The sequence below is a fragment of the Centruroides vittatus genome, unplaced genomic scaffold, assembly GCF_030686945.1.
Source record: "Centruroides vittatus isolate TY-2023 unplaced genomic scaffold, ASM3068694v2 contig_990, whole genome shotgun sequence".
Taxonomy (NCBI): Eukaryota; Metazoa; Arthropoda; class Arachnida; order Scorpiones; family Buthidae; genus Centruroides; species Centruroides vittatus.
Window position 1 is genome coordinate 1431628 of NW_027122659.1, and position 24984 is coordinate 1456611.

At 30.2% G+C, this 24984-nt stretch overlaps 1 protein-coding gene across 1 annotated transcript in view; it reads left to right on the forward strand.

Moving 5' to 3' along the window:
• The window catches only part of LOC136986100 (tRNA (34-2'-O)-methyltransferase regulator WDR6), a 43803-nt gene that overhangs the window by 14929 nt on the left and 3890 nt on the right, over positions 1-24984 (forward strand). Inside the window, exons 9-17 of the mRNA XM_067283565.1 lie at positions 3208-3297; positions 7910-7995; positions 11310-11464; positions 13087-13205; positions 13646-13816; positions 13905-14057; positions 17594-17668; positions 17734-17922; positions 24244-24307. Of these exons, the coding sequence (XP_067139666.1) occupies positions 3208-3297; positions 7910-7995; positions 11310-11464; positions 13087-13205; positions 13646-13816; positions 13905-14057; positions 17594-17668; positions 17734-17922; positions 24244-24307 (1102 nt within the window). The remainder of the gene's footprint in view (positions 1-3207; positions 3298-7909; positions 7996-11309; positions 11465-13086; positions 13206-13645; positions 13817-13904; positions 14058-17593; positions 17669-17733; positions 17923-24243; positions 24308-24984) is intronic.

Consider the following 24984-nt stretch of genomic DNA (forward strand, 5'->3'; position numbering starts at 1 on the left):
CTTTTTTCACGCAAAGAAATATATAATAATATATGTATAAGTAGAATGTATAAATATGTATGTGTAGTATGTATGTATACAAATATGTTTTCTACCGGAATGATCTAGTAGCAATTCATTAACTATGATGCTTTGGACCTATTGGATTGCTGCAATCGTCTGGCATACAGATTGTATAGTAGAAATATATAGTATAAGTATAGTAGAATAGTAGAAGATGTATAGTAGAAATATTTGCATAAATAGCCAATTGCGTATACATTCTGTATGTATAAATAGCCACGTCCTATTTTTAAAACTAAATACAATATATTGTATCTGTTTGACTTTTAAAATTGTAAAAGATAGCATACTAATGATCATAATATACAAAATAGAAATTGAAATATGAAATCAGGGTAAGGTCAAATATACACAGAGTATCTATTGGATATTAAGCGATAGGATTGGCAAAAACCACAGAATTTGATTTAGTTAAAGGAAGTCCAAACAAGATCTTAGTGGAAAAGTAGAAGTAAGATGGGACAAAGCAGAGATGAACTTATAGGATCTAAAACTGGTTCCACAAAAATAGCTGTATAGCTTAACCCTGTTATAAATAAGAGGAGATGACTTGAAACCACAGTTTGAACATGGGAATCTAGTATAAAAATCTAGATTATTGGTTTCTTTAAATATTTATAGGGTTTCTCAAAAGTCTCTGTTTATTTCAGTGACATTAAATATTTTTTGAAAACAATGCTATGTTGTCAAGATATGTACTGTACCTTTAATGCAAATTTGTGTAATTATGAAATGCTAATTGGTTTATGTTGAATTTTGTATATTTGTTAAATTTTCCATTCAGACCCATATCACTGATGATGAACACAGAAGAAAGAATGTTTGTGGTAATGTACAGGATAAAAGGCTTGAAAGTGAGAAAATTAGAGACAATTTTGAGAGAAAGTTGCATAAGAAAGGTTCAACAAGTCATGAATAGTCAGACAATGCTATTTGTGACTTGCTATGCTGGAAAGATTGTTCCAGGAAGCAACTTATTGTTTTAAGCTCTGTAGAGACATTTATGGTCACTATGTGGAGCATTTATTCTTTATGACATATACTTAAAATAAATATATTTTTCATATTTAAACTAGTTTTTCACAATTCCAATTATTTTCCAAATAGATAGTGACTTTTCAGACATTCTATATTATTGCTTTGATGTATTTAAGCTTTACTATCACTTAGAGCATATATGTTATTTTTTGGATAGATTAATTAGACTATTTTTAAAATGGTTCATTGCATATTATGGAATTGATATTTTTATGTTAATGTTCTATGATATAACATGAAATGAATGAACAAGAAAATTTTTACAAAACTTTTTATAAAAATTTTATTTTTTTAAAATAATGATGTAAAGTACTTTGCTTAACTAACATGGTTTCTTAATTCTAATGCACATCTGTTTTTGGACTTTTCCAGTCCCCAAAATAGCAACATGCAGTAGAATTGTTGTGCACATTAAACTCACGCATAAAACCTCTTTTGTATCATTTGCCCTTTACTCTGCTTGACAATTTATGTGTATTGTGTTGTTGGTGTAGACATGTTACTTGTCTGTCCTGCTACTTTAGTTTTAGTTTTGGAACAGTGTGATGATCTTTTGAACTACAGTAAGCCAAATGAATGATATTCAGCAGATGATTCTTCTTACTATAAATTAATTTTCATTAAAAAATATTTACTTTTACTTTTAATGGATATCATGGTAAACAGCAAAAATTGTGTAGAATGTGAAAGGGTTAATCCTATAGAGAATCTATGTTGAACATGTATACAGATAGTGCATATCTGAAAAATTTCATGCTTGTGCATGCTTGTGACATGAAATCTCTGTTAAAACATTGATTTTCAGTTAGTCCTCAGATGTTTTATACCTTCTAATGGAGTAATAAATGCATTTTTGAAAATTACTTTTTCAATACATTAACTTTCTACTTCTACACACTTGATGGTGTAAAGTGCACATTACATTCACAAGTTAACCTTTTTTTTGGGTTTTGATGTCTTGAAAATTGGGTTCACATTAGATTCAATGGCATATTAGAATCGAGAAAACACAAGTCGTTTATTATTTGTAATTTTCATCTTACCATGTTTTTTAGGAATATAAGCATGCTTTTTGTATGTAATTAAAATTCAAAATATATTGTTATTTTTGTTTTATTAACTTTGTTAAATATTAAAAAAACAAATTTTTCTGATTTATAAAATCATTATTATTATTTCAAAATTTTACAGCCACGAAATGTTTCAGCTTGTCATCTACAAGGTGTGATCAAAGAGGAACCAGACTGTTTCTGCTGTTTGACAATAGCCATAATACAGTCTTTTTCCCACCAAAGATTAATGTTTAAGATATTTGATCATCATTCTTCCAAGTAGGGTTGAGTTTTTCAAATTAGAACACTTGCTACAAGTGATTCTGTAACATTGTGTTAGTATTGCACTGCAATTCAAGAATGAACTTAAAAATTGAACAGATGTTAAATTTTGCATTAAACTTTGAAAATGTGCCACATAAACTCTTGAAACGTTTCGAGAGGCCTATGGCAACTAAGCCGTGGGAGAGACCCCAAGATGACAAGATCTGTCACAAGCACGACAAAGGGCATGCCTTTTTTTTTTATCGTAATGGGATTGTGTACCCAGAATTATATTTATTTCTCTTGTTGAGACAGTGAATTCAGACTTTCACTGCAACATTTTAAGTCAATTGAGGAGGATGTTTGTTACAAAATACCAGCACAGTAGTGCAACCAAACCTCACTTCTACATCATGACAACACTTCCTCACAGAAAGTTTTCAAAACGTCAGCATTTTTGACATAAGACAATAAGATAGTCTTCCAATCTTCCTTATTTGTCGGATTTAGCCTCTTGTGACTTCTTTTTGTTCTCCAAAAATAAAATTGAAACTCAAGAGATGGAATTTTGATACAATCAAGGAGATCTAGTTTGAATCTTCAAAGTAATGATTTCCAAGAAAGGTTTGAGGCTTGGCAGAAGTGGTGTGATTATTGTACAAATGCAAGGGAGGACAACTTTGAAGGGAATGGTGGCCACATTTAAATTTGTTAAACATTAAAATCTTTATAGACCTTTGCATAGTAAAAATATTTAGAATGGATTTAGCATTAATACTTAAAATTTTAGGCCACGGGAGGAAGTGACGGAGGGGTGATTCTTTGGCATTTAAAAGAATTTGTATCTGGAGAAAATGCCACAAGATTGCAAATTCCACAGGTAAATTATTATTTAGTTTTAAAAAATATTCTACTAACATTTTAAAATAATTATCAATACAATGAGATAGTAATTTAAAAATTTTAGAATTATGTTTATTCTCTTTAAAAATCTTAAAGTTAAGAATTATAAATTAAGAATATATGTAAGAATATATGTAAATGATGCAAGTTTTACATTTTCTTTCTTTATTTTTTTATATCAGACAAGTTGTTTAGTTTTTGGTTTCCAAAAACATACTTTTACTATCAGAAATTTATGATTGTAAAAGGTTTAGTAATTAAATTTTGATTTTGTTTATAAGATTGCATTAATATATTTAACAGCAGGTCTATGCTATATTTGTTTTTGAGGTAGAGTTAAGAATGAACTGAATGTTTATATTTTTCATTACATGTAATTATGAGAGACGGATATCAGTTTCTTGTAAATTCTTGTAATCACTTGTATTTTTGATCTTTATTATGAGCAATGCATTAAGATGAATATGTATATCAATATTAGAAAAAATCTGTGAATAAGAAATGATGCAAATCTGGATGCAAGCAAATATCAAAGTCATTTCTAGTGATTAGACTGTTAATAAGAAAAATGGTAGAGAATTTCAATATATCTTATGTGAAGGAATCTGTATAATGAAAGTGGTCTAATGCACAAGGAATAGAACCAGAATCACCATGAGAATATTCTTGCACATTGGTCAGATTTCATTTCATGATCTACGAAATCTGACCAAGAAGAACATAACTATGGTTTGCTAATCTTATTCTTCTGATCTTGTTTCACAGACTTTTATTTGTTCCCTAAAATGAAAGAAAAGTTGTAGGGTCTTTTTTAAGATTCTAATCAATAGCGTAGGTGGAAGCTACAGCAATGAAAACTTTTAAAGATACAGTCAACTTGCATTAATATGAATTGCTAAGGGAACAGTAGTTAATATGAATTTTCAATAAAGCAAACTAACAATTTTCAGAGTCAAGATCAAGGTTGTATAGTTTAGGGAGCTAAAGCTTAGGCAATCAAAATTTCTAAATCATAGTATTTTGAATTGATTTATTAAATTAAGTTAAATAAAATTAAATTTATTTACACAAACAAATTAATGTTTTAAATGATTTCAAATCAAACAAAATGAGGAGGATGGTATTTGCCATTGAAGTGTGGAGCAGCATGTCAAAATGGTTAAACAAAACAAAGCTAAAAGAAATCCATGATTTTTCTTATTGAGGATTGTTTGAAAAAGTAGAAAATATTTTTTGGTGCCAAAAGAGTATAAAAGGAGCCAAATTTGGCACAAAGTAGCCAACTTAGCATCATTGTATGAACCCCTAATATACAAAACACTGCTCATAAAACCTTTAACCGGTGCAAAGCATAATCTAAATGCAAACCCCTAATATGCAAACTAGCATGTATTTGCACAGGACTGCATCCCTTTAAAGGGGTGGGAGTCCTTAAACTTTAATACCTATTTTCTGAGTATGGTAGAATGGTCCAATAAAGCCAGATATTTGAATTGCTATACAATTGGAGGTTGAACCAGTCTTTGCTTACTGGAAGAAAATCTATTATACTGAAAATGGAACATTCTACAGTAAAACTTTTTATTGTTCATGTTAAAAAGTGTAGAAAGCAGTTATTATTGGAAGTAGGGTTATTTCTAGGAAGTTAAGGTAATTTACAGGTAGGTTTAACAAATTCTAGTAAAATTTTTGCTTTATTGTATGAAAATGGTGTTATTCCAAGGGAAGGGCAAAATGCACTTTATTGATGTTTGTTTTAAAGTGAGTTTACTGTATCACAAAATTTAGTTTTGATGATTGCTTTAATAAGTGATATGGATGTTAGCAGAAGCGCTGTAGCTTCAGAAGGATCTTATCTTGAATACATTGTAATATTATTGGTTGGTATTTTATGTTGTTGTATAATAAAATCTGAGCTAAAAATTTAGATTATTTACTCTATCTCATATTGACATTCATTAAATTAATATATAATAAATGTTTTATAGTATTTTTTTATATAACATAATAATACTATACTCATTAAAATGAAAAAAGATTATGCATATGGTCTAAAATATGTTGTTTCTGAAGTATACCCAGTTTTTGTTTGAACAATAAAATACCTCTGTTTAGTTCAAATAATAGCATGAAAAATTACAACAATTAAGCCAAACTAATTAAGAAAATAACTGGCATGGTGGATTCTTCAGAAGAGAAGTTTGAAATATGATCCGTGTACAACAATGCACTGTTGAGCCCATTGTACCAAAGATTGCCTTACCCACTCAAAAAATGGATACCTGAAAGTTCTAATTTTCAAGCATCTATTTTGTACTCTCTGGTAAAGATTCACAATATTATGAGCTTGAGTAGAATACACTTTTAAATGACCCTATGGATAAAGTCAAGGGGATAGAGATAGAGATCCAGAGACTGTGTGGGCCAAGATGTAGATTCTACTTGTCTAATCCATATTAATAAGAAGTAGAACTCACTGTGTATGGTGTTACCAAATATTTTTCTTCCGAGCGCTTTTGACGAATGTATATCCGTCGTCTTCAGGCGAATAAGAGATTTATGTCAAACATGAACATTTGAAACAGAGAAGAACACACAAATTTAAATAAAAATTTAAACTGCACATACAAATTTTTATTTAAATTTGTATGTGTTCTTCTCTGTTTCGAATGTTCACGTTTGATATAAATCTCTTATTTGCCTGAAGACGACGGAAATACATTCGTCAAAAGCGCTCGGAAGAAAAATATTTGGTAACACCATACACAGTAAGTTCTACTTCTTATTAATATTACTTGGCGTGAATAGCATACTAGACTATATGTCTAATCCATTTTACAGGATAGGTTGCCTCAAATATTCATGAATTATGTGACTGAAATGGCAGATGCATCGTCATTCATGAACCACATACATGCTGTAATGGATAGCATAGTATTTTTCAATCTTTTTCTAATAGTGGCACTCCCAACTTGATCATTTTTTCTTGCAACACTCTTACTTCTGTATCAATATAGAATTACTGTGTTATTAGTACTTTTAGTAATACATGTAAGAAGTGTTATGGTGCTGCTTGGCACTATATTTCAGGGCAATAAGGCCCACCAATAGTCAAGTGGATAAATTTTACCAAACACTAGTCACAGGTTTGCATCTCACCAACAGTCCAGCCATGGGTTTTCTTCATGTGTCTAACCTGTAAATAGGGGTCAGTTTCTCATAGGGAAATTAGGGTTTCCTGGATAATGCTCCTCCTTGTCAGATTGCCCAGTGTTGCATTGGCTTCCTTTCAGAAATCCCTAAAGTATCATTGCAGCATCTTGGTGGGCCACAGCACTTCAGTTTAAAACTGCCAAACTAGCAGGCATCTACTGACTGTTTCAAGGTTGTGTTCTTATAAGTATCAATGATTTTTCCTGCTCCGGCATCCAAGAAGAACAAAGGGACCAATCAAAATATATGGATAATCCCCCCATACATTCGGAGAAAACTGTTGTTGGTACCTGGACTGGATAAAGGCATGAGGATTTGATTCTTGCCAAACATCAAGTTATGGAAATTGATGATAATGTCTCTTGTAAAGCTAGCTTTATCCAAGAAAGAGCACAGATGGCAAAAAAAGAGCCAGTGTCACCTTGTTTCAACAGCTAGATGCAAAAGGCTTTCTGTGGTAGGAAGTCAACCTCTCTTAGTGTCTGTACTTGTATTTGATACAGATGCAGATGAGAGTTTTTAAAAAGTTATCACACAGTCACATGATTAATGCTTTCCAAATGTGAAATTCTTTTAGTACTGTCATTCAAGTATTCCTCTACCCAAGCAAATGTTCTTTTGAGTCTTTGGGGTACTTGTACTTTGTTCTTGTACTTTGGGGTCTTTTGCAGTTTCAGGCTGGAGGCATCAAACATCCCATTTTCCCTCTTATGTAATCATTTGAATATGTTTTTGTTTGGTTACTGTTGACTGCTTAATGTTGTCTTGCTTCTGCCGTATTGCAGTATGCCGTGCTGTATAGCATCTCCGAGAGAATAATCTCTGTTTTTATAAATGTAACTTGAGTACATGTTTGATGGTAAAGTAGCAAAATACAAACAACCTACACAACACACTTAGCTATGATATTGAGATCAGCATCATTTAGTATGCATTCTGGTAGTACATTATTTATCCTTCTTACTGCTGACATTTAAATTGATATAGCTTGTAAATAAGTGATTTTAGACCATATGCTTAAAAAATTTTTTTTTATTTTAATGAATGTAGTATGACTATGTACAGCCAGCCCACTATTTTTGTAACACTCCATAAATATAATTCTAATAGAAACAATATATAAAAGAATATCACAAGAGAAAATTCTTAAACTAAGTCAGTATTTAATGTCAATTTACATTTTAGAATTTTGCAAAGTAAACAAATTATTCTTTTGAAAAATTATATTAATTATACTAAATTATTTAAATAAATTTGTTAGTGTGTAAAAATTGATTAATTATTATTTATTTGTTGATAAATTAAGCTGTAATTTATAAATTTTTGATTGACTTTTCTTTTTAAAAATAAATCAGTTATATTCTCAAATGTTTTAGAATGACGACAGAAATGATTTTCCTCGTAATATCGGTCTTCTGTTTCCAAATGATCAGCCAGTCATTTTTACGTCGACTAATGAAGGGTATGCAAAATTTGTTTGAAACTATGATAATTAATTACACTAACTGTAAATTAAATTAATTTATTAAAAGAATAGTAGCAATATGATATTTAAATCACATTAATTGGGACACTCTAAAGATCAAAGGCAAGATTATTGATCTTGCCTTTTCCCTTTGGAAATAATTCGAGTATTTATATATTTCAATTAAAATTCACTTATTATTTTCTATTCTTTAATTATTAGTAAGAATATTTCATAATATATACTTTTTATGAGTTTATACCAATATATTTATATATTATAAATCAACAATATATATCAGGGGTGGGCAAGCTAGAGTTCAGTGGGAGCCGCAATGTAGGTTTTGCAAAATGCACGGGAGCTGCAGTTCTGTATTGTCGTGGCAGATAGTATAGTAAGGCGTGCAATTTTATTATATAATATAAATATAATATAAAACAAATATTGAATTTTTTTAATAAACATACAGGTATACCTCACCTTACGTTGGTAATTGGTTCCAGGAAAGGCGACGTAAGTCAAATTTACTTGTGTAGTTTACGACCTATGTCGGAACTACGGTGGAAAATGCCAATAATGAGCACTTAAAGACCGCTAAATAAGACGGCAACACAGAAATACATGTTTTCATGTTTCGTTCTCTAGGATTTATGATGATTATATTAACATTTACTGTAAATGTACATATTTTAATATGATTTTATGTGCTTTTAATGCTTTTTTAGTGATATTACAACTTCAATATTTGTGGCGGACAGATGTAAACTCGAATAAAATGACTTAAACTTGATTTTTATTTTTCCATATACTTTTTTGACAAAAGACGTATAATTGAGAACTACGTAACTCAAAACGACGTAACTCGAGGTATACCTGTATTTTCACAAAATTATAAAAATAAAATTGTAAAAATAATAATAAAAAACAGAAATTAACACTTTCAGCAAGAGCCGCATGTAACTCAAAAAGAGCTGCATGCGGCTCTCAGACTTATTTAAATATTATTAAATATTATCTATTTGTAATTAACTAATATGCATACATTAATAGTCAATAACATTAATTTACATCATTTAGTATAAATTAGTAAAAAAATGGCACCTGGAAAAGCAATAACTCGTGATATTAGTGAAGTAATTGTAAATTTTGATGAAGAGGGAATGTTCTTATATCAAATAGTTTCAAAGTTAAAAATTGGCTAATCAACAGCTTCTAATATTTTAAAAAAGTATCAAGAAACTGGTATCAGTGATCCAGAAAAATTTACAGGATGATTGAAAATTTTAGCAGCTTTCAATCTCAAGTTCTTCATGGAATCATCAAAGAAAACCAGCAAGCATTACTTTCAGAATTGGTTATTGAATGGAATGCAGCCAGCAGTAAACAAATTACTAAAGAGACTTGTTGGATATATTTGCATAAATTTGGCTACTAGTTTTACAAGGTAAAATAAGGTTGCAAAAAAGACACAAATTTTTTCTTCTTGAGTGCCTTAATTATACAACAAAGTTGCCAGTAAGCATTATGTTATAGAGTTGCACAAGTGCTCAAGGTTTTGGTACTCTGCATTTTATTGATGGAACAGTGAATGCAGAAAAATATCAGCAGATTCTTCAAGAAAGCCTTCTTGAAGAAATGTCTGGAATATTTAACCTCGCCACGTACTGGGACAATGCTTGAACCAGTACAATTGCCATGTAGACAAGTAGGCTACTAAACATACCTCATTTTGTATATTTATTTATTTCAAAGAAAGTCAATGCCTGTGTATGAAAAATTTAAAGGTGTTACTTTTTGATTTTCTCATACTTTGTTAATGCTAGCAGTATCTGAAGTTTTTATGTCACTTATTTCAAGTAGTTCTTTCTTTAACATTTATGCAAGCATTTGCATTTTTATTGTGTTGTTTTATGTTAATGAATGTCATGGTTTAACACAACAATTTTTGTAGGCAAATCCATTGTCTCTTTTCTGTTATGATGTTCAAAATATTAAAATGACACTGTTTAAAATCAGCAAATAACCAAGGTATTTTTTATTTGGGTTGTATCATACATTAGCTCACTCTTTAATTTATATTTGTTTATTATATTTTATTAGTTATATTTTAAAAATGTGATAATATGTTTTAGGTATGTTGAGAAAGAAAAACAATATTTTATTTATCCCATTTACCTACCTTTTATTCAAGCTGTCTACAACTGAAATTTATAGAAACTCTTATTAGAATTAGAAGAGCATTACTATTATTTAGATTAATGCTAATATTAATCTTATATTATATTTTCATGTTGAATTAAACTTTCTATTTGTGAGTTTTCACTGGCACTGATGTCTAATTTTGTATATAATGAAAGTAAATCGAAAATCTTTATTTGCTAAGTCATGTGATGAATTATTTTTGCTAACAAAAATTAAATTAAATTAGTTTTAAATTAGACAGCAACAACACTATAATAAACTATTGCATTTTTCAAATTTTTTTTACAAAGAACTAATGCATAAAAATTTTTCAGATTAAAACAAGTCTATATTTTATTTTAAAATTGATTGTAAACTAAAAGTAATAATAGCAACAAATAAAAATATGTGAATATAAATAAATGTGTGTCAGAAACATTAACTATTTAATTAATATTATAATTAATGTAAACAATTTTAAAATTTGTATAAGATTATGTTTGAAAGTATAAGTGATGATAATTCATTTTAGCTCATTAAGACAGAGAGGTTAGTTTAAGAAATTTTTTATCAATTGAGAAGAAATCATCTTCTTGGATCTAAATGGAAATCTTCAAATTTCACAAAAGGGACTGTTCTATAAAAAAAAAACACATTTAAAATTCAAATTTACATCTGTAATGTATTATAGATATTGTTCTAAGTTTCAAATTATTTTTATAACTAGCTTATATAAATCATATATATAAGCTAAAACAATTTAGAATTTTATAATTTAAATTAAATTTAGACTTGCTTTCGTTCTCAAAACATATTACATAATAATTATAATGTCAATAATTAATACAAAACATAAAGTAAAAGTTAACTTCAAATAGAAAAATAACTCTGAGAGTTCAGGCTGAATAACCTGTTTCAAGTAAAAATTCTGGTGTATTTTTATCTGAAGCAGGTTAAGAATTTAATTCAGGAGTAACATTAACCATATCAGTTTATTAAATTCTTAATTTTCGTCTTAATTGATAAATCAGATTTAATTTCATAAATTTTTATATATATAATTGAATATTATAAAAATTATATTCATATTGAATAATTAACATTTTTGTTTTTATATTCATATTTTTTAGGATTCTATTTTCATATTCTCTACAAAATAATAAATGGAAGCAGATTTTTCAAGATAAAGAATTTTATTCATATAATATATTAGCATGTTCTCCGTGTGGAAAATTATTAATATTTGGAAACATAACTGGGAAGGCATGTCTGTTTCAGTTTACAGGTATGAAGTATTTCATAGTTAATATTGAATTTATTTAAAATACTTTATAAACTGTTTGCATTGTTTTAGAATTCAATTGTTCTTTCATAGTATAAAAATTACTTATAAAGTATATAAATCATTATTTTATTTTTTGAAATTATGTTTGTCTCCTTTATAATATATTCATAAATTTGAATATAATTAAATCAATGTCTACATTTCTAATGGAATGGAACAATGTCAGCAAAAGTTTCAGATAAATTATTATTAAAATTCATCATGAAAATACCAAAATATATGACAACAAACACAGGAATTCACAATACATACACATACAAGAAAATATCATGATTATTGAAATAATTAATTATTGATTATCTAACATGTGTTTATTAACCATTTTAAAACATAGATTACAATTAAAATTTGCCTTTTTTAATGAAATGAATTACTATATGTAATGGATAATAAATATGTAGGTAATATATAAATACTTTATAAGAGTACAAGTCTTCACTTAATGTCATCAATAGGTTCTTGGAAACTGTGACATTAAGCAAAACAGTATGTATTAATAACAAAACCAATTTTATCCTAGGCTAAATGATATAAACAAGATGTAATTCATTTTTAAAAAATTGCCAGGATGAATTTACTTTTACAAAAAAATATATTTCTTGGTAGATTATACATACAGGATGAGCCATTTTCATTTGTTCCTTTTACACACTCTCGAGGTAATAACAATTCCACGGTGGAGCCGACCTTTTATTGTAGGCTACTCATCTGCCTCCAAATGCAAAAAAGTTAAAAGTAGTTCTCTAGTGGTATAGTCTACCAAGAAATATATTTTTTGTAAAGTAAATTCATTCTGGCAATTTTTTTAAAATGTATTTATTAATTTTATCATTGTGCCACCGCTAGAGGACTATTTTTAACTTTTTTGCATTTGGAGGCAGATGAGTAGCCTATAATAAAAGGTCGACTCCGCCATGGAATCGTTATTACCTTAAGAGCGTGTGAAAGGATCAAATGAAAATGACTCATCCTGTATATACAGTCTACCAAGAAATATATTTTTTTTTGTAAAAGGTGTAATTCAGTTAATACTGCTTTAATTGGATTGTGTTTGCAACCTTCAGCATTTATTTTTCACCTCAAAGAATCAGTTTTACTGTTTATAAAGAAAATTAAACACTAACTGTAAATGATTACAAATGTGTTGTTTCTCAACAAAGTATAATGAGAGGACATGAAGTGAGTACTTGCTGTATTTATATTATAACATTAGCAAAATTGCTATAAATATGATGTTTCACTCAAATTGATAATCTGTCTAACCATTAAACAAAGACACATCTATGTTATTTTTTATTCTGATAAGTTAAACTTGAAACAGAATATTATCAGTTTTTGGATGTCTAGGACTAAGGATATGGCAATGATAAAAATATTTAAATTTTTATACGATTAATAAAAATTTATTAGCAAAGAACATTTATCAATCCTTCCATCAATATTTTCTTAGAAATTATATTTGTAACTTTAAATCTAAATTATATTTTAATGAAAGTTTATAATAATTTTCTTTGTTGTTATTATAATTTTAAATTTATTATATATATTTGATAAAATTGAAGATGATGGCAAGATTACTAGAAGAAATGAAATCTATCTGCATAAAGGAAAAATTCATAATCTATTATGGATCACAAAAGATTCAAATTTTATTTTATCCTGTGGTCCTGCTGGAGAAATGGTAAGATTTTTCAAATAATTTACAAACAGTTACATACATACATACATACATACATAATTGTGCTTTGTGAATACAAAATTTTTTATATCTGGCAACCTACAAGGAAATTTATCATGACTTATAATATGAAGTGTTTATGAATCTGGACTCAGATTAGACACCTCAGAAATTCTTCAGTCTGTCCTGATTATATTGGGCTCTGTTCTTCCTGGCTGCCCAAATTGTGGAGCTTATCAAACCTATAATGGGCCTAGAAAAAGATCCACTTAGTGCTCGTGGGACAGAAAGAGTAAAAAACTAAGAGAATAAATTAAATTATTTGAACTGTCGATTATAAATATTTATATCTTTTTAATTTCATAATCAATTATATGAAATTACGGGAAATTCTTAGGTTAATTAAAAAGTATTTAATTATTTATTTAATTTTTTTCTATTAGATACTTTGGAAATTGAGAAATTCTGATAAATATGAATTGGAAAAACAATCAACTTTTATTCTTCCACTTTGTAAACAAAGATGGATGTCAGCTGCTCTTTTGGATTCATATGGATCTCTCATTCTTGGTGATCGTGATGGAAATATTTATGTATACAATTCTGATTCTAAGGTTTGCTGAAATTTATTATAATTTATACCATTTTATTGTCAGAAAATATATTATACAACATTTTATATATTCTTATTTTTTTAAACAGGATCCAAATCAAAAATTTCATCACATTCATAGTAAAAATGGAGTTACTGACATTAAAGAACATAAAATGCAGATATTTTCCTCAGGTCGTGATGGTAGAATTTTTGTTTTTAAATCATCAAATAATTTATTACAGAAATTACACTCAATTAAGGTATTAAATACTTCTAAATTTAAGAAAATAATAATTAATTATTCTGTAATTATAAGATGTTATTTACTACTGTGACCAAAAAGTATCACAGTAATGGAATGGTTATTTTAAACTGCATGCGTGCAAGAGAACGCTGTCATTATTTTTTGTCGTTCATTATGACTTTCATCAACATTTAGCACCATCATTGTCTATTTTTGTTTGCAAATAAATCCTTGTTTTATGTGTAAAAAATTTTTGCATCTGTGATTTTTCAAAATTTTGAGTGTAAGCGATCATAGAACATGCATTAAATTTTGTTTTGTTACAAAAAGCCTTTGGTAGTGATAGTTTATCAAAAACAAGAGTTTTTGAATGGTACAAGATGTTTGAGGAAGACAGAGAACACATCAAAGATGGACCGTGCTCTAATAGACTATCCACTTCAACTGATGAACAACACATCACTCAACAACAAAACATCAAGTAAGAGATTTGGTGCTCAATGATTGTCGTTTAACAATTTACTGAACATGTTTTAGTATCATTTGGGCTAGCAGTATGTCACTTCTTGAGTTGCCCTGAAAATGTTAAATTTTTTCCAAAAATAACAATGTGTTCAAGTGGTTGAGGGAATGCTTTCTCAAGGTAAATTGTTTTTAAAATGCATCATCACTGTGATGAAACATGAATCTATACTTTTGACACAAAAATGACTCAACAATTGAATGGCACTGGAAAGGTGAAGCAAGACCAAAAAAACACCACATCAAAATCAATCAAAAATCAAGGTCATGTTGACTGTTTTCTTTGATTGTTGTGGTGTTGTGCATCACAAATTCCTTCCAATTGGCCAAACTGTCAACAAACAATATTATTTGAGCATTTTTTTTTAATCATTTTCATGAAGCAATTTGTAGACAACTACCCAATTTGTGATGAGAAAACTTGTGGATTTTGCATCACAATAATGCACCTGTTCACAATGCTCTTGTTTGTGAAGTTTTGGCCAAAAATTCAACAAATACAGTTTTGCAAGCTCTGTTTTCATTTGATATGACACTCTGTGACTTGTTCCTGTTTCCTCAACTAAAATTTCCACTTGGTGGTAATGTTTTGAGTCATTTGATGCTACTCATTAAAACAAATTTTGTTTTGAGTTTTGAATGGATTTCACAAAAATGACCAAAGCATGTTTTTTAGAATTGGAAAAAACATTGGCATAAGTGCATTGCAGTGGGAGGGTATTCTTTTGAAGGGGACGAAATAAATGTTGATGAATAAATTCAAATCTTGCGTTTTATTGAACTATTCCCAATACTTATTGATCAAAGAGGTATAAGTGAAATTTTAAAGTAAAAACTAAATAGTCTCACTGGATATGATGTAATATGAATTTTATAAATAAAAATATTTAATTTAACAGCTTAACAATGAATTTTAGTAGAATGGAAGAAAATATCTTCCGTTTGTTTGTTTATTGTAAAAAGTACATATAGTTAATTACAAGTAATCTTAATTAAGTTAATTAAAAGTAATCTTAATTAACTTAATTATTCAATTTTGTAAATTATAAAACAAAGTTATGCTTAACAATAATTAGAAGCTGTCAGCTGAGTAATTTGCAGTAATGTGACTTCAGTATAAAAAGTTTTATACTTTTAAAATATATAATAAGTCCATTCTCAGTAGATAAAAAAAAATAATAACAATAATAATAATAATTCGTCTAATTTATAAAATCAAAGTTAAATTCATTCAACTGGTTATTAAATTAACTTAGAATAAGTAAATTTGAAATGATAAATTTGTTAGTCTATTTTTTTTCTTTTTACTCTTTCTGCTCCATGAGCACTAAGAGGGCCTTTTTTCAAGCCCATCATTGGTTTGGCCAGACCCATAGGAAAGTAACCAGTTGACAAGGAATAGGGACCCTAATGTTTCTGGAAGCAGACCACATACAAAAAAATACTTGGGATTTGTTTGACTATCCAGATTTGACCTTGGGTTCTCTGAGTGGTACACTGAAACTGTAATCCTCTTGCCAGTTTTGTTGCAGTTTACTATATTAAAGTTAACCAATTAATTTTAATATAGACATGTTATAGAGGTTTTTATTTTATTGTATCACAACTGTAGATATAAAGAAAAATTTTATAATAAAAATCATGTTAAATTCCAAAATAGATATGATATGAAAAGGAAATTTAATTTTATTACTTAAAAATTTATTTCTTTTTATTTTTAAATATAAATAAATGAATGATTTAAGAATAAAATTAATTTGAAAATTTTGAAAATATTCCTGATACGACTTAATGGGAATTTCAGGAAGTATCTGTATTGAAGATATGTTAAAGAACTATACTTGTACTTATAATTTTTTTCTGAAATTAATAACTTTTCATTCTGAATAAAATTAATTTTGTATATTTATAGCTTTTAACAACAATGAAGCTTCATATTAAAGTAACCAAATAAAAAATTTAATACTTGTTTTGTTTTAAAAAATTCAATAAGATTGAAGACTTTTGAATTATTATTATTTTATATGAAATAAATGAATTTGATTTAATAATGAATAATAGGCTTTTTAAAAATCTATTATTCATTAGAATAAAATGTAAATAAAGTTTACTAATATCTGAAGAGTGTTGCTGGGTATTATTTTTATAAGACTATTAAAATTAAGATTTAACAATTATGAGACCCAATATAATTTCCAAAATTACATTATTCTGGAAATTATATTGGGTCTCATAATTGTTAAATCTTAATTTTAATGTTTGAACCAGATGTATTTTGAGATTCAAGAATTTCAAAACACATCTGGAAATTGTATGTAATACTTAATTTTAAAGATATACAAGATATTACAGTGATAAGTTGTTACTATTAATATCTGGTGCAGAGTAAAACTCGGGACCCTTGTGAAGATCACCTGGAAAGAGAGGACAACTGCTATTTACACAAAGTACATTAAGTGTTAAAAGAAACCATAGTGAAGATGTAACAATAAAATCAATGTCAGGTTATAAACTCTTATAAATCAGATAAAGCAAGTTGGAGAGAACGTTGCAATCTTAAAAAATTTTGGAATAATCCATCAGAAATGAATTAAAAAATTTATAAGCAATCTAAAAAAATATTTTTAATGCGATTAAGGTTAAAAGAAGAAATACTTAGTTAATCATGAATCAGTCTTGCTATTCAATTATAACAACAGTAAAGCTTTTTGTCAACAGTTAACAAATTTTGGTATAATTCAGGTATTAATAATAAAAGTTCAGGTTAAATTTGAAATGTAGCAGACTTTCTACAATGGATTTCCTCAAATAAATAGTATTCATGTAATTTAAACTTATTGCAAGATAACCAATAAATAGAATCCTTTTGTTAAAAAAAATAATGCAAGTTAGAAGTAGTTTAGAACATTACAGCGTAAAAGGATGAAATAAGTTTTCATTTTTTTTAGATTTATTTTAAAAATTGGTTCTTGTTTTGATCAATCAGAACAAATATTTTTATGCAATTCATTAATTATAATTAATTTTCAGATTACTACAGATATGGAATGGATTGGAAAAATAGATTTTTATAATAATCACTTACTATTAATGGGTTTCCATACAGTAAGTATATTAAATTGTTAATTGGTGATAAATTTGCTATTTTTATTAATTCTTATATTTTATAGACAAACTTTGTTGTTTGGGATTTATATCTAAATCAATCAATTATGGAAATATCATGTGGAGGTGGTCATAGATCTTGGGACTTTTCAATTGATGAAAATTATAATTCTACATTTGCATGCATTAGAAAAAATGAAGTATTTTATGGTAGAAAAAACATTTATAATATTATGCAAAAATCAATTGTTAAGGTAAGAAAATAATTTTTATACCTTCTTTTTAAATTCTGTTTTATATAATTATGGCATTGCAAGTAAAAAAATTGATATGTGTAGCCATGTGGAATGCAATTGAGACTGGGTATAAAAATGCTGACAACTATGCCATTCTTATCAGCTACAGCTATGATAGCCAACATTTTGATAGTATGTGTGTTCGTGAAAATTGGGATAATACTGTATCTGTTGTTTGCAAATATCACCATTGTAAGAATTTAAGATGCAGACCAACATCTCCATGGGCTGTTTGTAAAATAACACAATTTGAGACAACTGAATTCTCATATCACAACTCTAAGTTATTGACCCTGCCCTGCCAAATGGCATTACAGAGTACAAAGAGACTGTATTTTAATCATAAGCAGTTGGCCACCTAATGCCAGTGTAAGGTATGGAATCGCCAAGACGCGCGATTCCCACCTGTATGTTATAAAGGACTCAGGCTCTGGCAGTATGACCCGATAGGAACTGGCCATTCTTGCATTCCTCATTCTCGAGTCCAACTCACTAACTTTGACATACAATTTTACAGCCTATAGCTGTTTGACAATCACTCAACCAAGAACAGAGTGATGCTTAACTTTTTGGGCTGCAGGATCATCTTCCTCCAAAAAAGAGGGCCCTGCCCAGAGCGTCCACTGAGCTTATAGAAAAACAAAAACATGCGCATTACTGTATGAAAGACTTGCTTGTATTTCTGTTTGTTTTTCCAGTTAGTTGTAATTAAACAACAGACAAGTGAACAATGCCTAAAAATGATTTTAATTCGTAGGATACTGAAACAAATTTAAGATCTCAAGAAAAACAAGTATAAAAATTTGGAATTTCCAGACCCATGAGATGATTACATCAAAAATAATATTTTTGAACAGTGAAAAACTGGACCACACATTTATTTTTGAGATGTTTGAATTTATCTCATGTAAACTACTAAGCTCATCCAAAAAGTGTTCCATTTAAGTGTTAAAAAAGATTTGCAATTTGTTTTCATTTGTATTTTATTACAGAAAAATCTACATACCTTAAACTACTTTTTCGACATATTCACCATGCAAATTAAGGCATGTGTCATATCTTGGCACTAATTGAAACATACCCACTTTGTAGAATTTGACTGTCTGTGACCCGAATCAGTTCTGGACATTTATGTTGATCTCATCATCACTTGCAAAGAAATTTCTTGAGATGAGAAAACAAATGGAAGTTGGATGGAGCTAAGTCCAGACTATAAGGAGAGTGAAAGAATTGTTCCCAATGAAATGAATCAAGCACGTCATTGTTACATGTGCAGTATGCGGTCACGCGTTGTCATGCACGAACACAATGCCAGTAGTCCACGCCTTTTGTTCTGTATCACGTGCCGTAACTTCTTCAATGTCTCACAGTAAGCTATAGATCTCATCACCATTTTGCAAGTGATGATATCAAGGTAAATGTCCAGAACTGGTTCAGGTTGCATGCAGCCAAATTCTACGAAACGGGTATTTAGTGCCAAGATATGACACATCCCTTAATTCGCATGGTGAATATGTTGAAAAGTAGTTTAAGGTACATAGATTTTTCTGTAATAAAATACAAATGAAAACAAATTGCAAATCTTTTTTAATACCCAAACAGTACTTACTTTCTGGATGAGCTTAGTATATATACCTAACTACACAAAAGAAGCTTTTATGGCATATAAAAGTTTGGAAGTGTTTAATTAGTCAATAATTCATTCAAACATTGAGTTTTTGAAAATATCTGGCAAGTTATTTTTTTAACTGTACTTCTCTGTGGCCATTTAATTGTATTCTTTAGTACAATATGTACAATTAAGTTAAGCCAGTCCTGAAATATTATTACAACTGTAGGTTTACTGATTCCAAATCAGAAACTTAGATCTTTATTAACAAATCCCTTTCAGTTTCAAGGTCAGCACAAAGTGAAATTTTCCTTAGTTGAAATTTACCTGTAATTATTCTAATTGTTATTAATAAACTCTGACAAGCGGCCGGATGGCCGAGCGGTCAAGGTTAGCAGCCTGCCGCCCTGGGGGACCCGGGATCGAATCCGAACGGGTCGAAAAATCCCCAGGAATTTTTCGGGGGGTGGTCCGTTCGGATATGTCGGGCCCCGTCCCTCACCACCCGGTCGCCCCATTGTGGGCCTGGCCGAACCCATAATGGGCCTTCTAAAAGAGGCCCTCTTAGTGCCCACAGGGCGGAAAGAGTTACAAAAAAAAAAAATAAAAATAAACTCTGACAATTTGGTAAATACTTCTTTATTTGGTAATGCAGTATTAAATGATAAAAGAAATACAACTAATATTTATCAAGATCAAATATTCTGTTCAAACATTAGCCTAAACATCTTCTTTTTCCTACATTCACTATTGTTTGGATATAACTAGCATTTTTTATTTTATATTTTTTTCTAATATGATATTAATTTAGGGTGAAGTTTCAGCTGCATTAATTTGTAAGTGTTATGCTGGTTCCTCATTGCTTCTTTCCTCTGTGGAATGATTAGAGGATAGTTCAACTATTCTTGTTTTTTTAAACCCTTTTGAAAGAGTTATCTGCATTTAATCTTTTCCAGTGACTGTAGCATTCTATTTTATCTTTTATATTATCTTGAGGTTGTAAGGAAGTAATGAAGATACCTTCTCTGGACTGTTGAGATCATTGGATGGTTGGCCTACGAAATTAAAATAATATACTATTCAACACACTGTTCTGCATTTATGTTTAGGATGTAAATTTGCACTCATGATCTCAAAACATCATAAACAATATTTCCAGAAATACTTATACTTGCAATAACATTGTTTAGTAACAACAGGAAGTTAGAAATCAGAAGTGTTAGTAAGTTTCTTAGCTGCACCATCTGTTGAGAAGTTTTTTGCTGAATAGCTATAGCTATGAGAGATCTATTACTATTAACATCAATTCCTTTAGTCTCTGTAAGTTTCCTTTACTTGCTGCTAGCATTCAAAGTACTTGTTCAGGAGGTTTTGACCAGTCAATATAACCAGCCTTCTAGTGGAAGCCCTCAGTAAGAGGGCAGTAAAGTACTGTACATAGTGCTTTGCATCACTGCATGGACATCCACAGGAGCAGCAACTATCTCCTTGTTCTAGTTTGGACTTAAAATGAGGAAACACCTGTGTCTGGTCAAAATGAGGAAACACCTGTATCTGGGTTGACAACCAATTGCAACTCACTGGAGTTTGGCCAACTCTCCACTGCTTCCTTCATGGTCTCCCTGGCTGGATCATCTATTGTAAAACCCCACGAGTGTTTGGCATTAAAATTGCCTGCTAAAACTACCCAGTCTTGAGGCAAGACAACAATTTTCAAGTTTTCCTAGAAGGCTGCCGCTGTTGAATGACAGAGGGCAATAGCTGGAGATTGTGACCCACGTAAGGAATGGTGACTATTTCTAAGTGAGTTACGAGATGTGGGTAGCATATGCATCAATGTTCCTCCTTGTTACAATAACTGTGGCATGACACTTATTATCTTTTTCAGCAAATATGTTCCATTGTAGTGATAGACCACCAACCTTTCCTTGTACTGGGTATTGCTTCTGGAGCAGGATGATGTCAATTTCGTATTCTGCTACCTCGAACTGCATGCAGTGGTGGTTTGGCACCTTTTGGCATTAAACTGTAAGATTTCACATTCACGTCTTTCATCTCTGTGTGAGTTAGGTTTCATGAATTTGGTTAGCTTAGTTCCCTTTTATTGACCATAATTGGTCCTGGCCTGGACTCTGAGTGCAACCTGTTGAAATTTGAAAATGATGAGTGGTCAGTGTTGAGCTGAAAGCCAAACTTTTTGTTTGCCATAATGCAGTTTGAACACTTCAGCACTATTCCATTACCTTCCTTATAGGAGTAATCATCAACACATTTGCTACACTTTTAGATAGCTGCCATACAACCTTTTGTCACATATCCAAACTTTTAGCATTTGTAGCAGTAAGTACAAGCTGCATATACCCTCTGCCAGTTGCACAACTACCCCACATAGAACCTTGTTTTTGCCAAGCCTAAGACCTGGTCCAGCCTTATCAGCAGCTGTCTTCAGCTATTGTCTTGTGCCTGGTAACTTTTCACTCTGAATGCCAGGATCTGGACTTCCCCCAATTCTTTTCATCCATCTCTTTCCCTCCCTCCACCCTTTTGTTCTCTTGGAAAAATCCCTTTGATTGCACTTCACTGCCATGGCAACTCACCTTAACTGTTTTCCCAGCTTCAATGGCACACTATTTTTGGAGTTTTCTTGGTGAATTTGGCTCTATTTACTTTCTCTCTTTTTGGGAATGGTGGCTCTTGGCCCTTCTGGGTTTCTTGTTGAAACCCATAACATTCTTGTTAAACTGAAGGCATACATAGCAAGTAATACCTCGGGAAGACAGCACATCTCAACACTCCTGATACATTACTGGGCAGTTCCAAAAACTGATTGATCTGACTGATTCCACTCTGTCTTCCTCCTCTATCCCTGACTCTCTTGAGAAAAGACTTGGTCTTTTGTGAGCAAGGAGGATTTCTCAATTGCTCTTGCTTCTTATGCTGAGAGGACTGAGGTGGCTTTGTCAGAGATGTGTGAGGCCATTTATGGGACACTTCAGGCAGTTTTTTCTGTCAGCTGCATGGGTTTTAGGGTATCGGGTTTTCCCTATTGTGACCCAGTTAAGCAGCTGACAGGCCTGGCAGGGCCAGCTTCAGTTTCTGTCATTTTCAAGTTTATTCATATGGTACTGGTCCAATTCAAGTCTATTCATATGGTACTGGTCTACGGTGATAATTCTGAGCTTACAAGGAAAGCTCTTATCAGTAAAATTAGTCCACACAATCTTAAGATAGGGGTTTAGCAGATTTGTTGGATTCAAAAAGGGATGTTGCAGTTAACCTTAGTTGTAAGGGTGACATTGATACTCTGTTTGGATGGTGTCTGTGTTCTGCAATTTCCAGGAAGCAACTTCCTCTTGTTAAAGTCCATTTCTGTTCCAAAGTCTGTTGAAAAGGAGCATCTCTTAGAATTAATCTTTAAATAAAATGGGATTATTGCAGAAAACTTTCTCTAAGGAGGAATTTCTTGGGAAAGCAAAAGTTTGATTCCCCATAGGCCATCTCAGTACTACAGGTTTCTTGGGTCATAGAGATGGCATTGGATCTCAGAGCACTGATGGTTAAGAGGAAATCAATCTGCACTGAATTTGCTGTACTGTGGTGGATTTTCTCTTACTGAATCAGTGCTTTAAATGCCTCAAATTTGGCTATTTTGTAAAGAACTGAGGCTTAGACTCATGTCTGCAGTCAGTGTGGGGGAGATCACAGTTAAAGAGACTGCCAGAAGAAATCCAAACAGCCAAGTTGTGCTAACTGTATTTGGGAGAAACTTGACAAACACAACTGTAATGCATTAGACAGAGTCTGTTTCATTCCTACGCGGATGAAAGCAAAACTATTGTCAAGAATAAACTATGAACTTTAATGGCAACACCAATACTCACCCCTGGAACTCAAAAATTCATACTATTTAAGTTATCCTCAGATAGACTATTGGTCCAAGCTCTCAGCTTTGTCAAGAGTTAAACTATGATATTGCTTTCATTCAGGAACCCTTTTGCCATATTAATAGGGTTTCCTGTTTTTACACAAGGGACACTATCATTCAAAGTTGTGATAGGCACCCTTGGGCTGCAAGCATTATCACTAACCCTGACCTGACTGTCATCTCCCACAGGTATGATGCACTTTGCATCCGAAAAAGAGGTCACCAATGCAGTGTGGTATTGGTGTCGTAAACAGCCAGCCTTGGTCTTCTCTGACAGCATGCAGAAACTATATATATCAACGTTCTGAAGCCCAATGTATTTATAATTATTAATTATAGCAGAATAATGGCCCAATTATTAATGGCAATCATTTGGCTTAGTAATGCAGAAACTAGTGCATCAATGCCAGTGGGGACTATATTGAAAAATGAAGTACTCCTTGGAAAGAGGACATTTCAAACTTTCTTTTGAATGTAACATCTTTCATTAATTAATAAATGAGTTACAGCCCAGGAGGCAAAACTTATTGAACAACACTTGTACTTATTAGTTGCCCTTATATGTAGGCCACATACAATGAATTTTACAAATATAATTTTGTATAGGCTGCAGCTTACAGCCTATACAAAATTATAAAGATAAGTTAAGATAAATTTTTTGCATGTTTTATAGTATTTATTTAAATTAAAAAACATTATTATATATTAAAAAAAATTTGAATAACTATTTTTATGTATATATTAGAAAAGTTTATGGGGACGAGAGCTTTGTTGCATTCTTTTCCTGTTTCATTTAGATGAAACAACAGGTTAGTTTTGATAATTATTTTTCACTAATATATTTATATTTAATTTTTAAATCTAATTTAAATAATGTTTTATGAAAACTCAGGAAAAAAAAGATAAAAATTGAAATCAACTGTGATTTCTTTTAGCATTTAAAATATATTAAAAAATTTTATTATGTTAAAAATATTTTATATCTATATTATATGTTTAAATTTTAACACAGTTTGATATTTTTAAATATTCAAATTCTAGATCTGCAATTTAAGTAGTAGCATCTTTTAAAACAGTTTATTTTTCAAATTCAGCATTACATTCAATACTGTATTTAAACGGACAACTAAAGCAGAAACTGCTCTTTGTATCACTCATTCAGATTTATCATATTACAATTATTTTCTTATCTTTCAAATATAAAAGTTCTTTGGCTAATAGTGGATAGATACATCAATTATATTGCCTATTTGGCTTCTCTTTGCATGCGCAATATAACAAGGGGGCTATCGTAATTTCAACTGAGTTATTATTTGTGTTTTATCCTTTTACTATATTCATTAGTTTCTGTTTTTGATCAGAAGTTAAATTTTACCACAAGAAGCATCCTTTCAATCTTATGTTTTAAAAGAATTCAGATTACTAAACAATTTTCTGATTTTTAATTTAAGATTGAAGTTTTTGGTTATTTGTATATGTTAAGAAA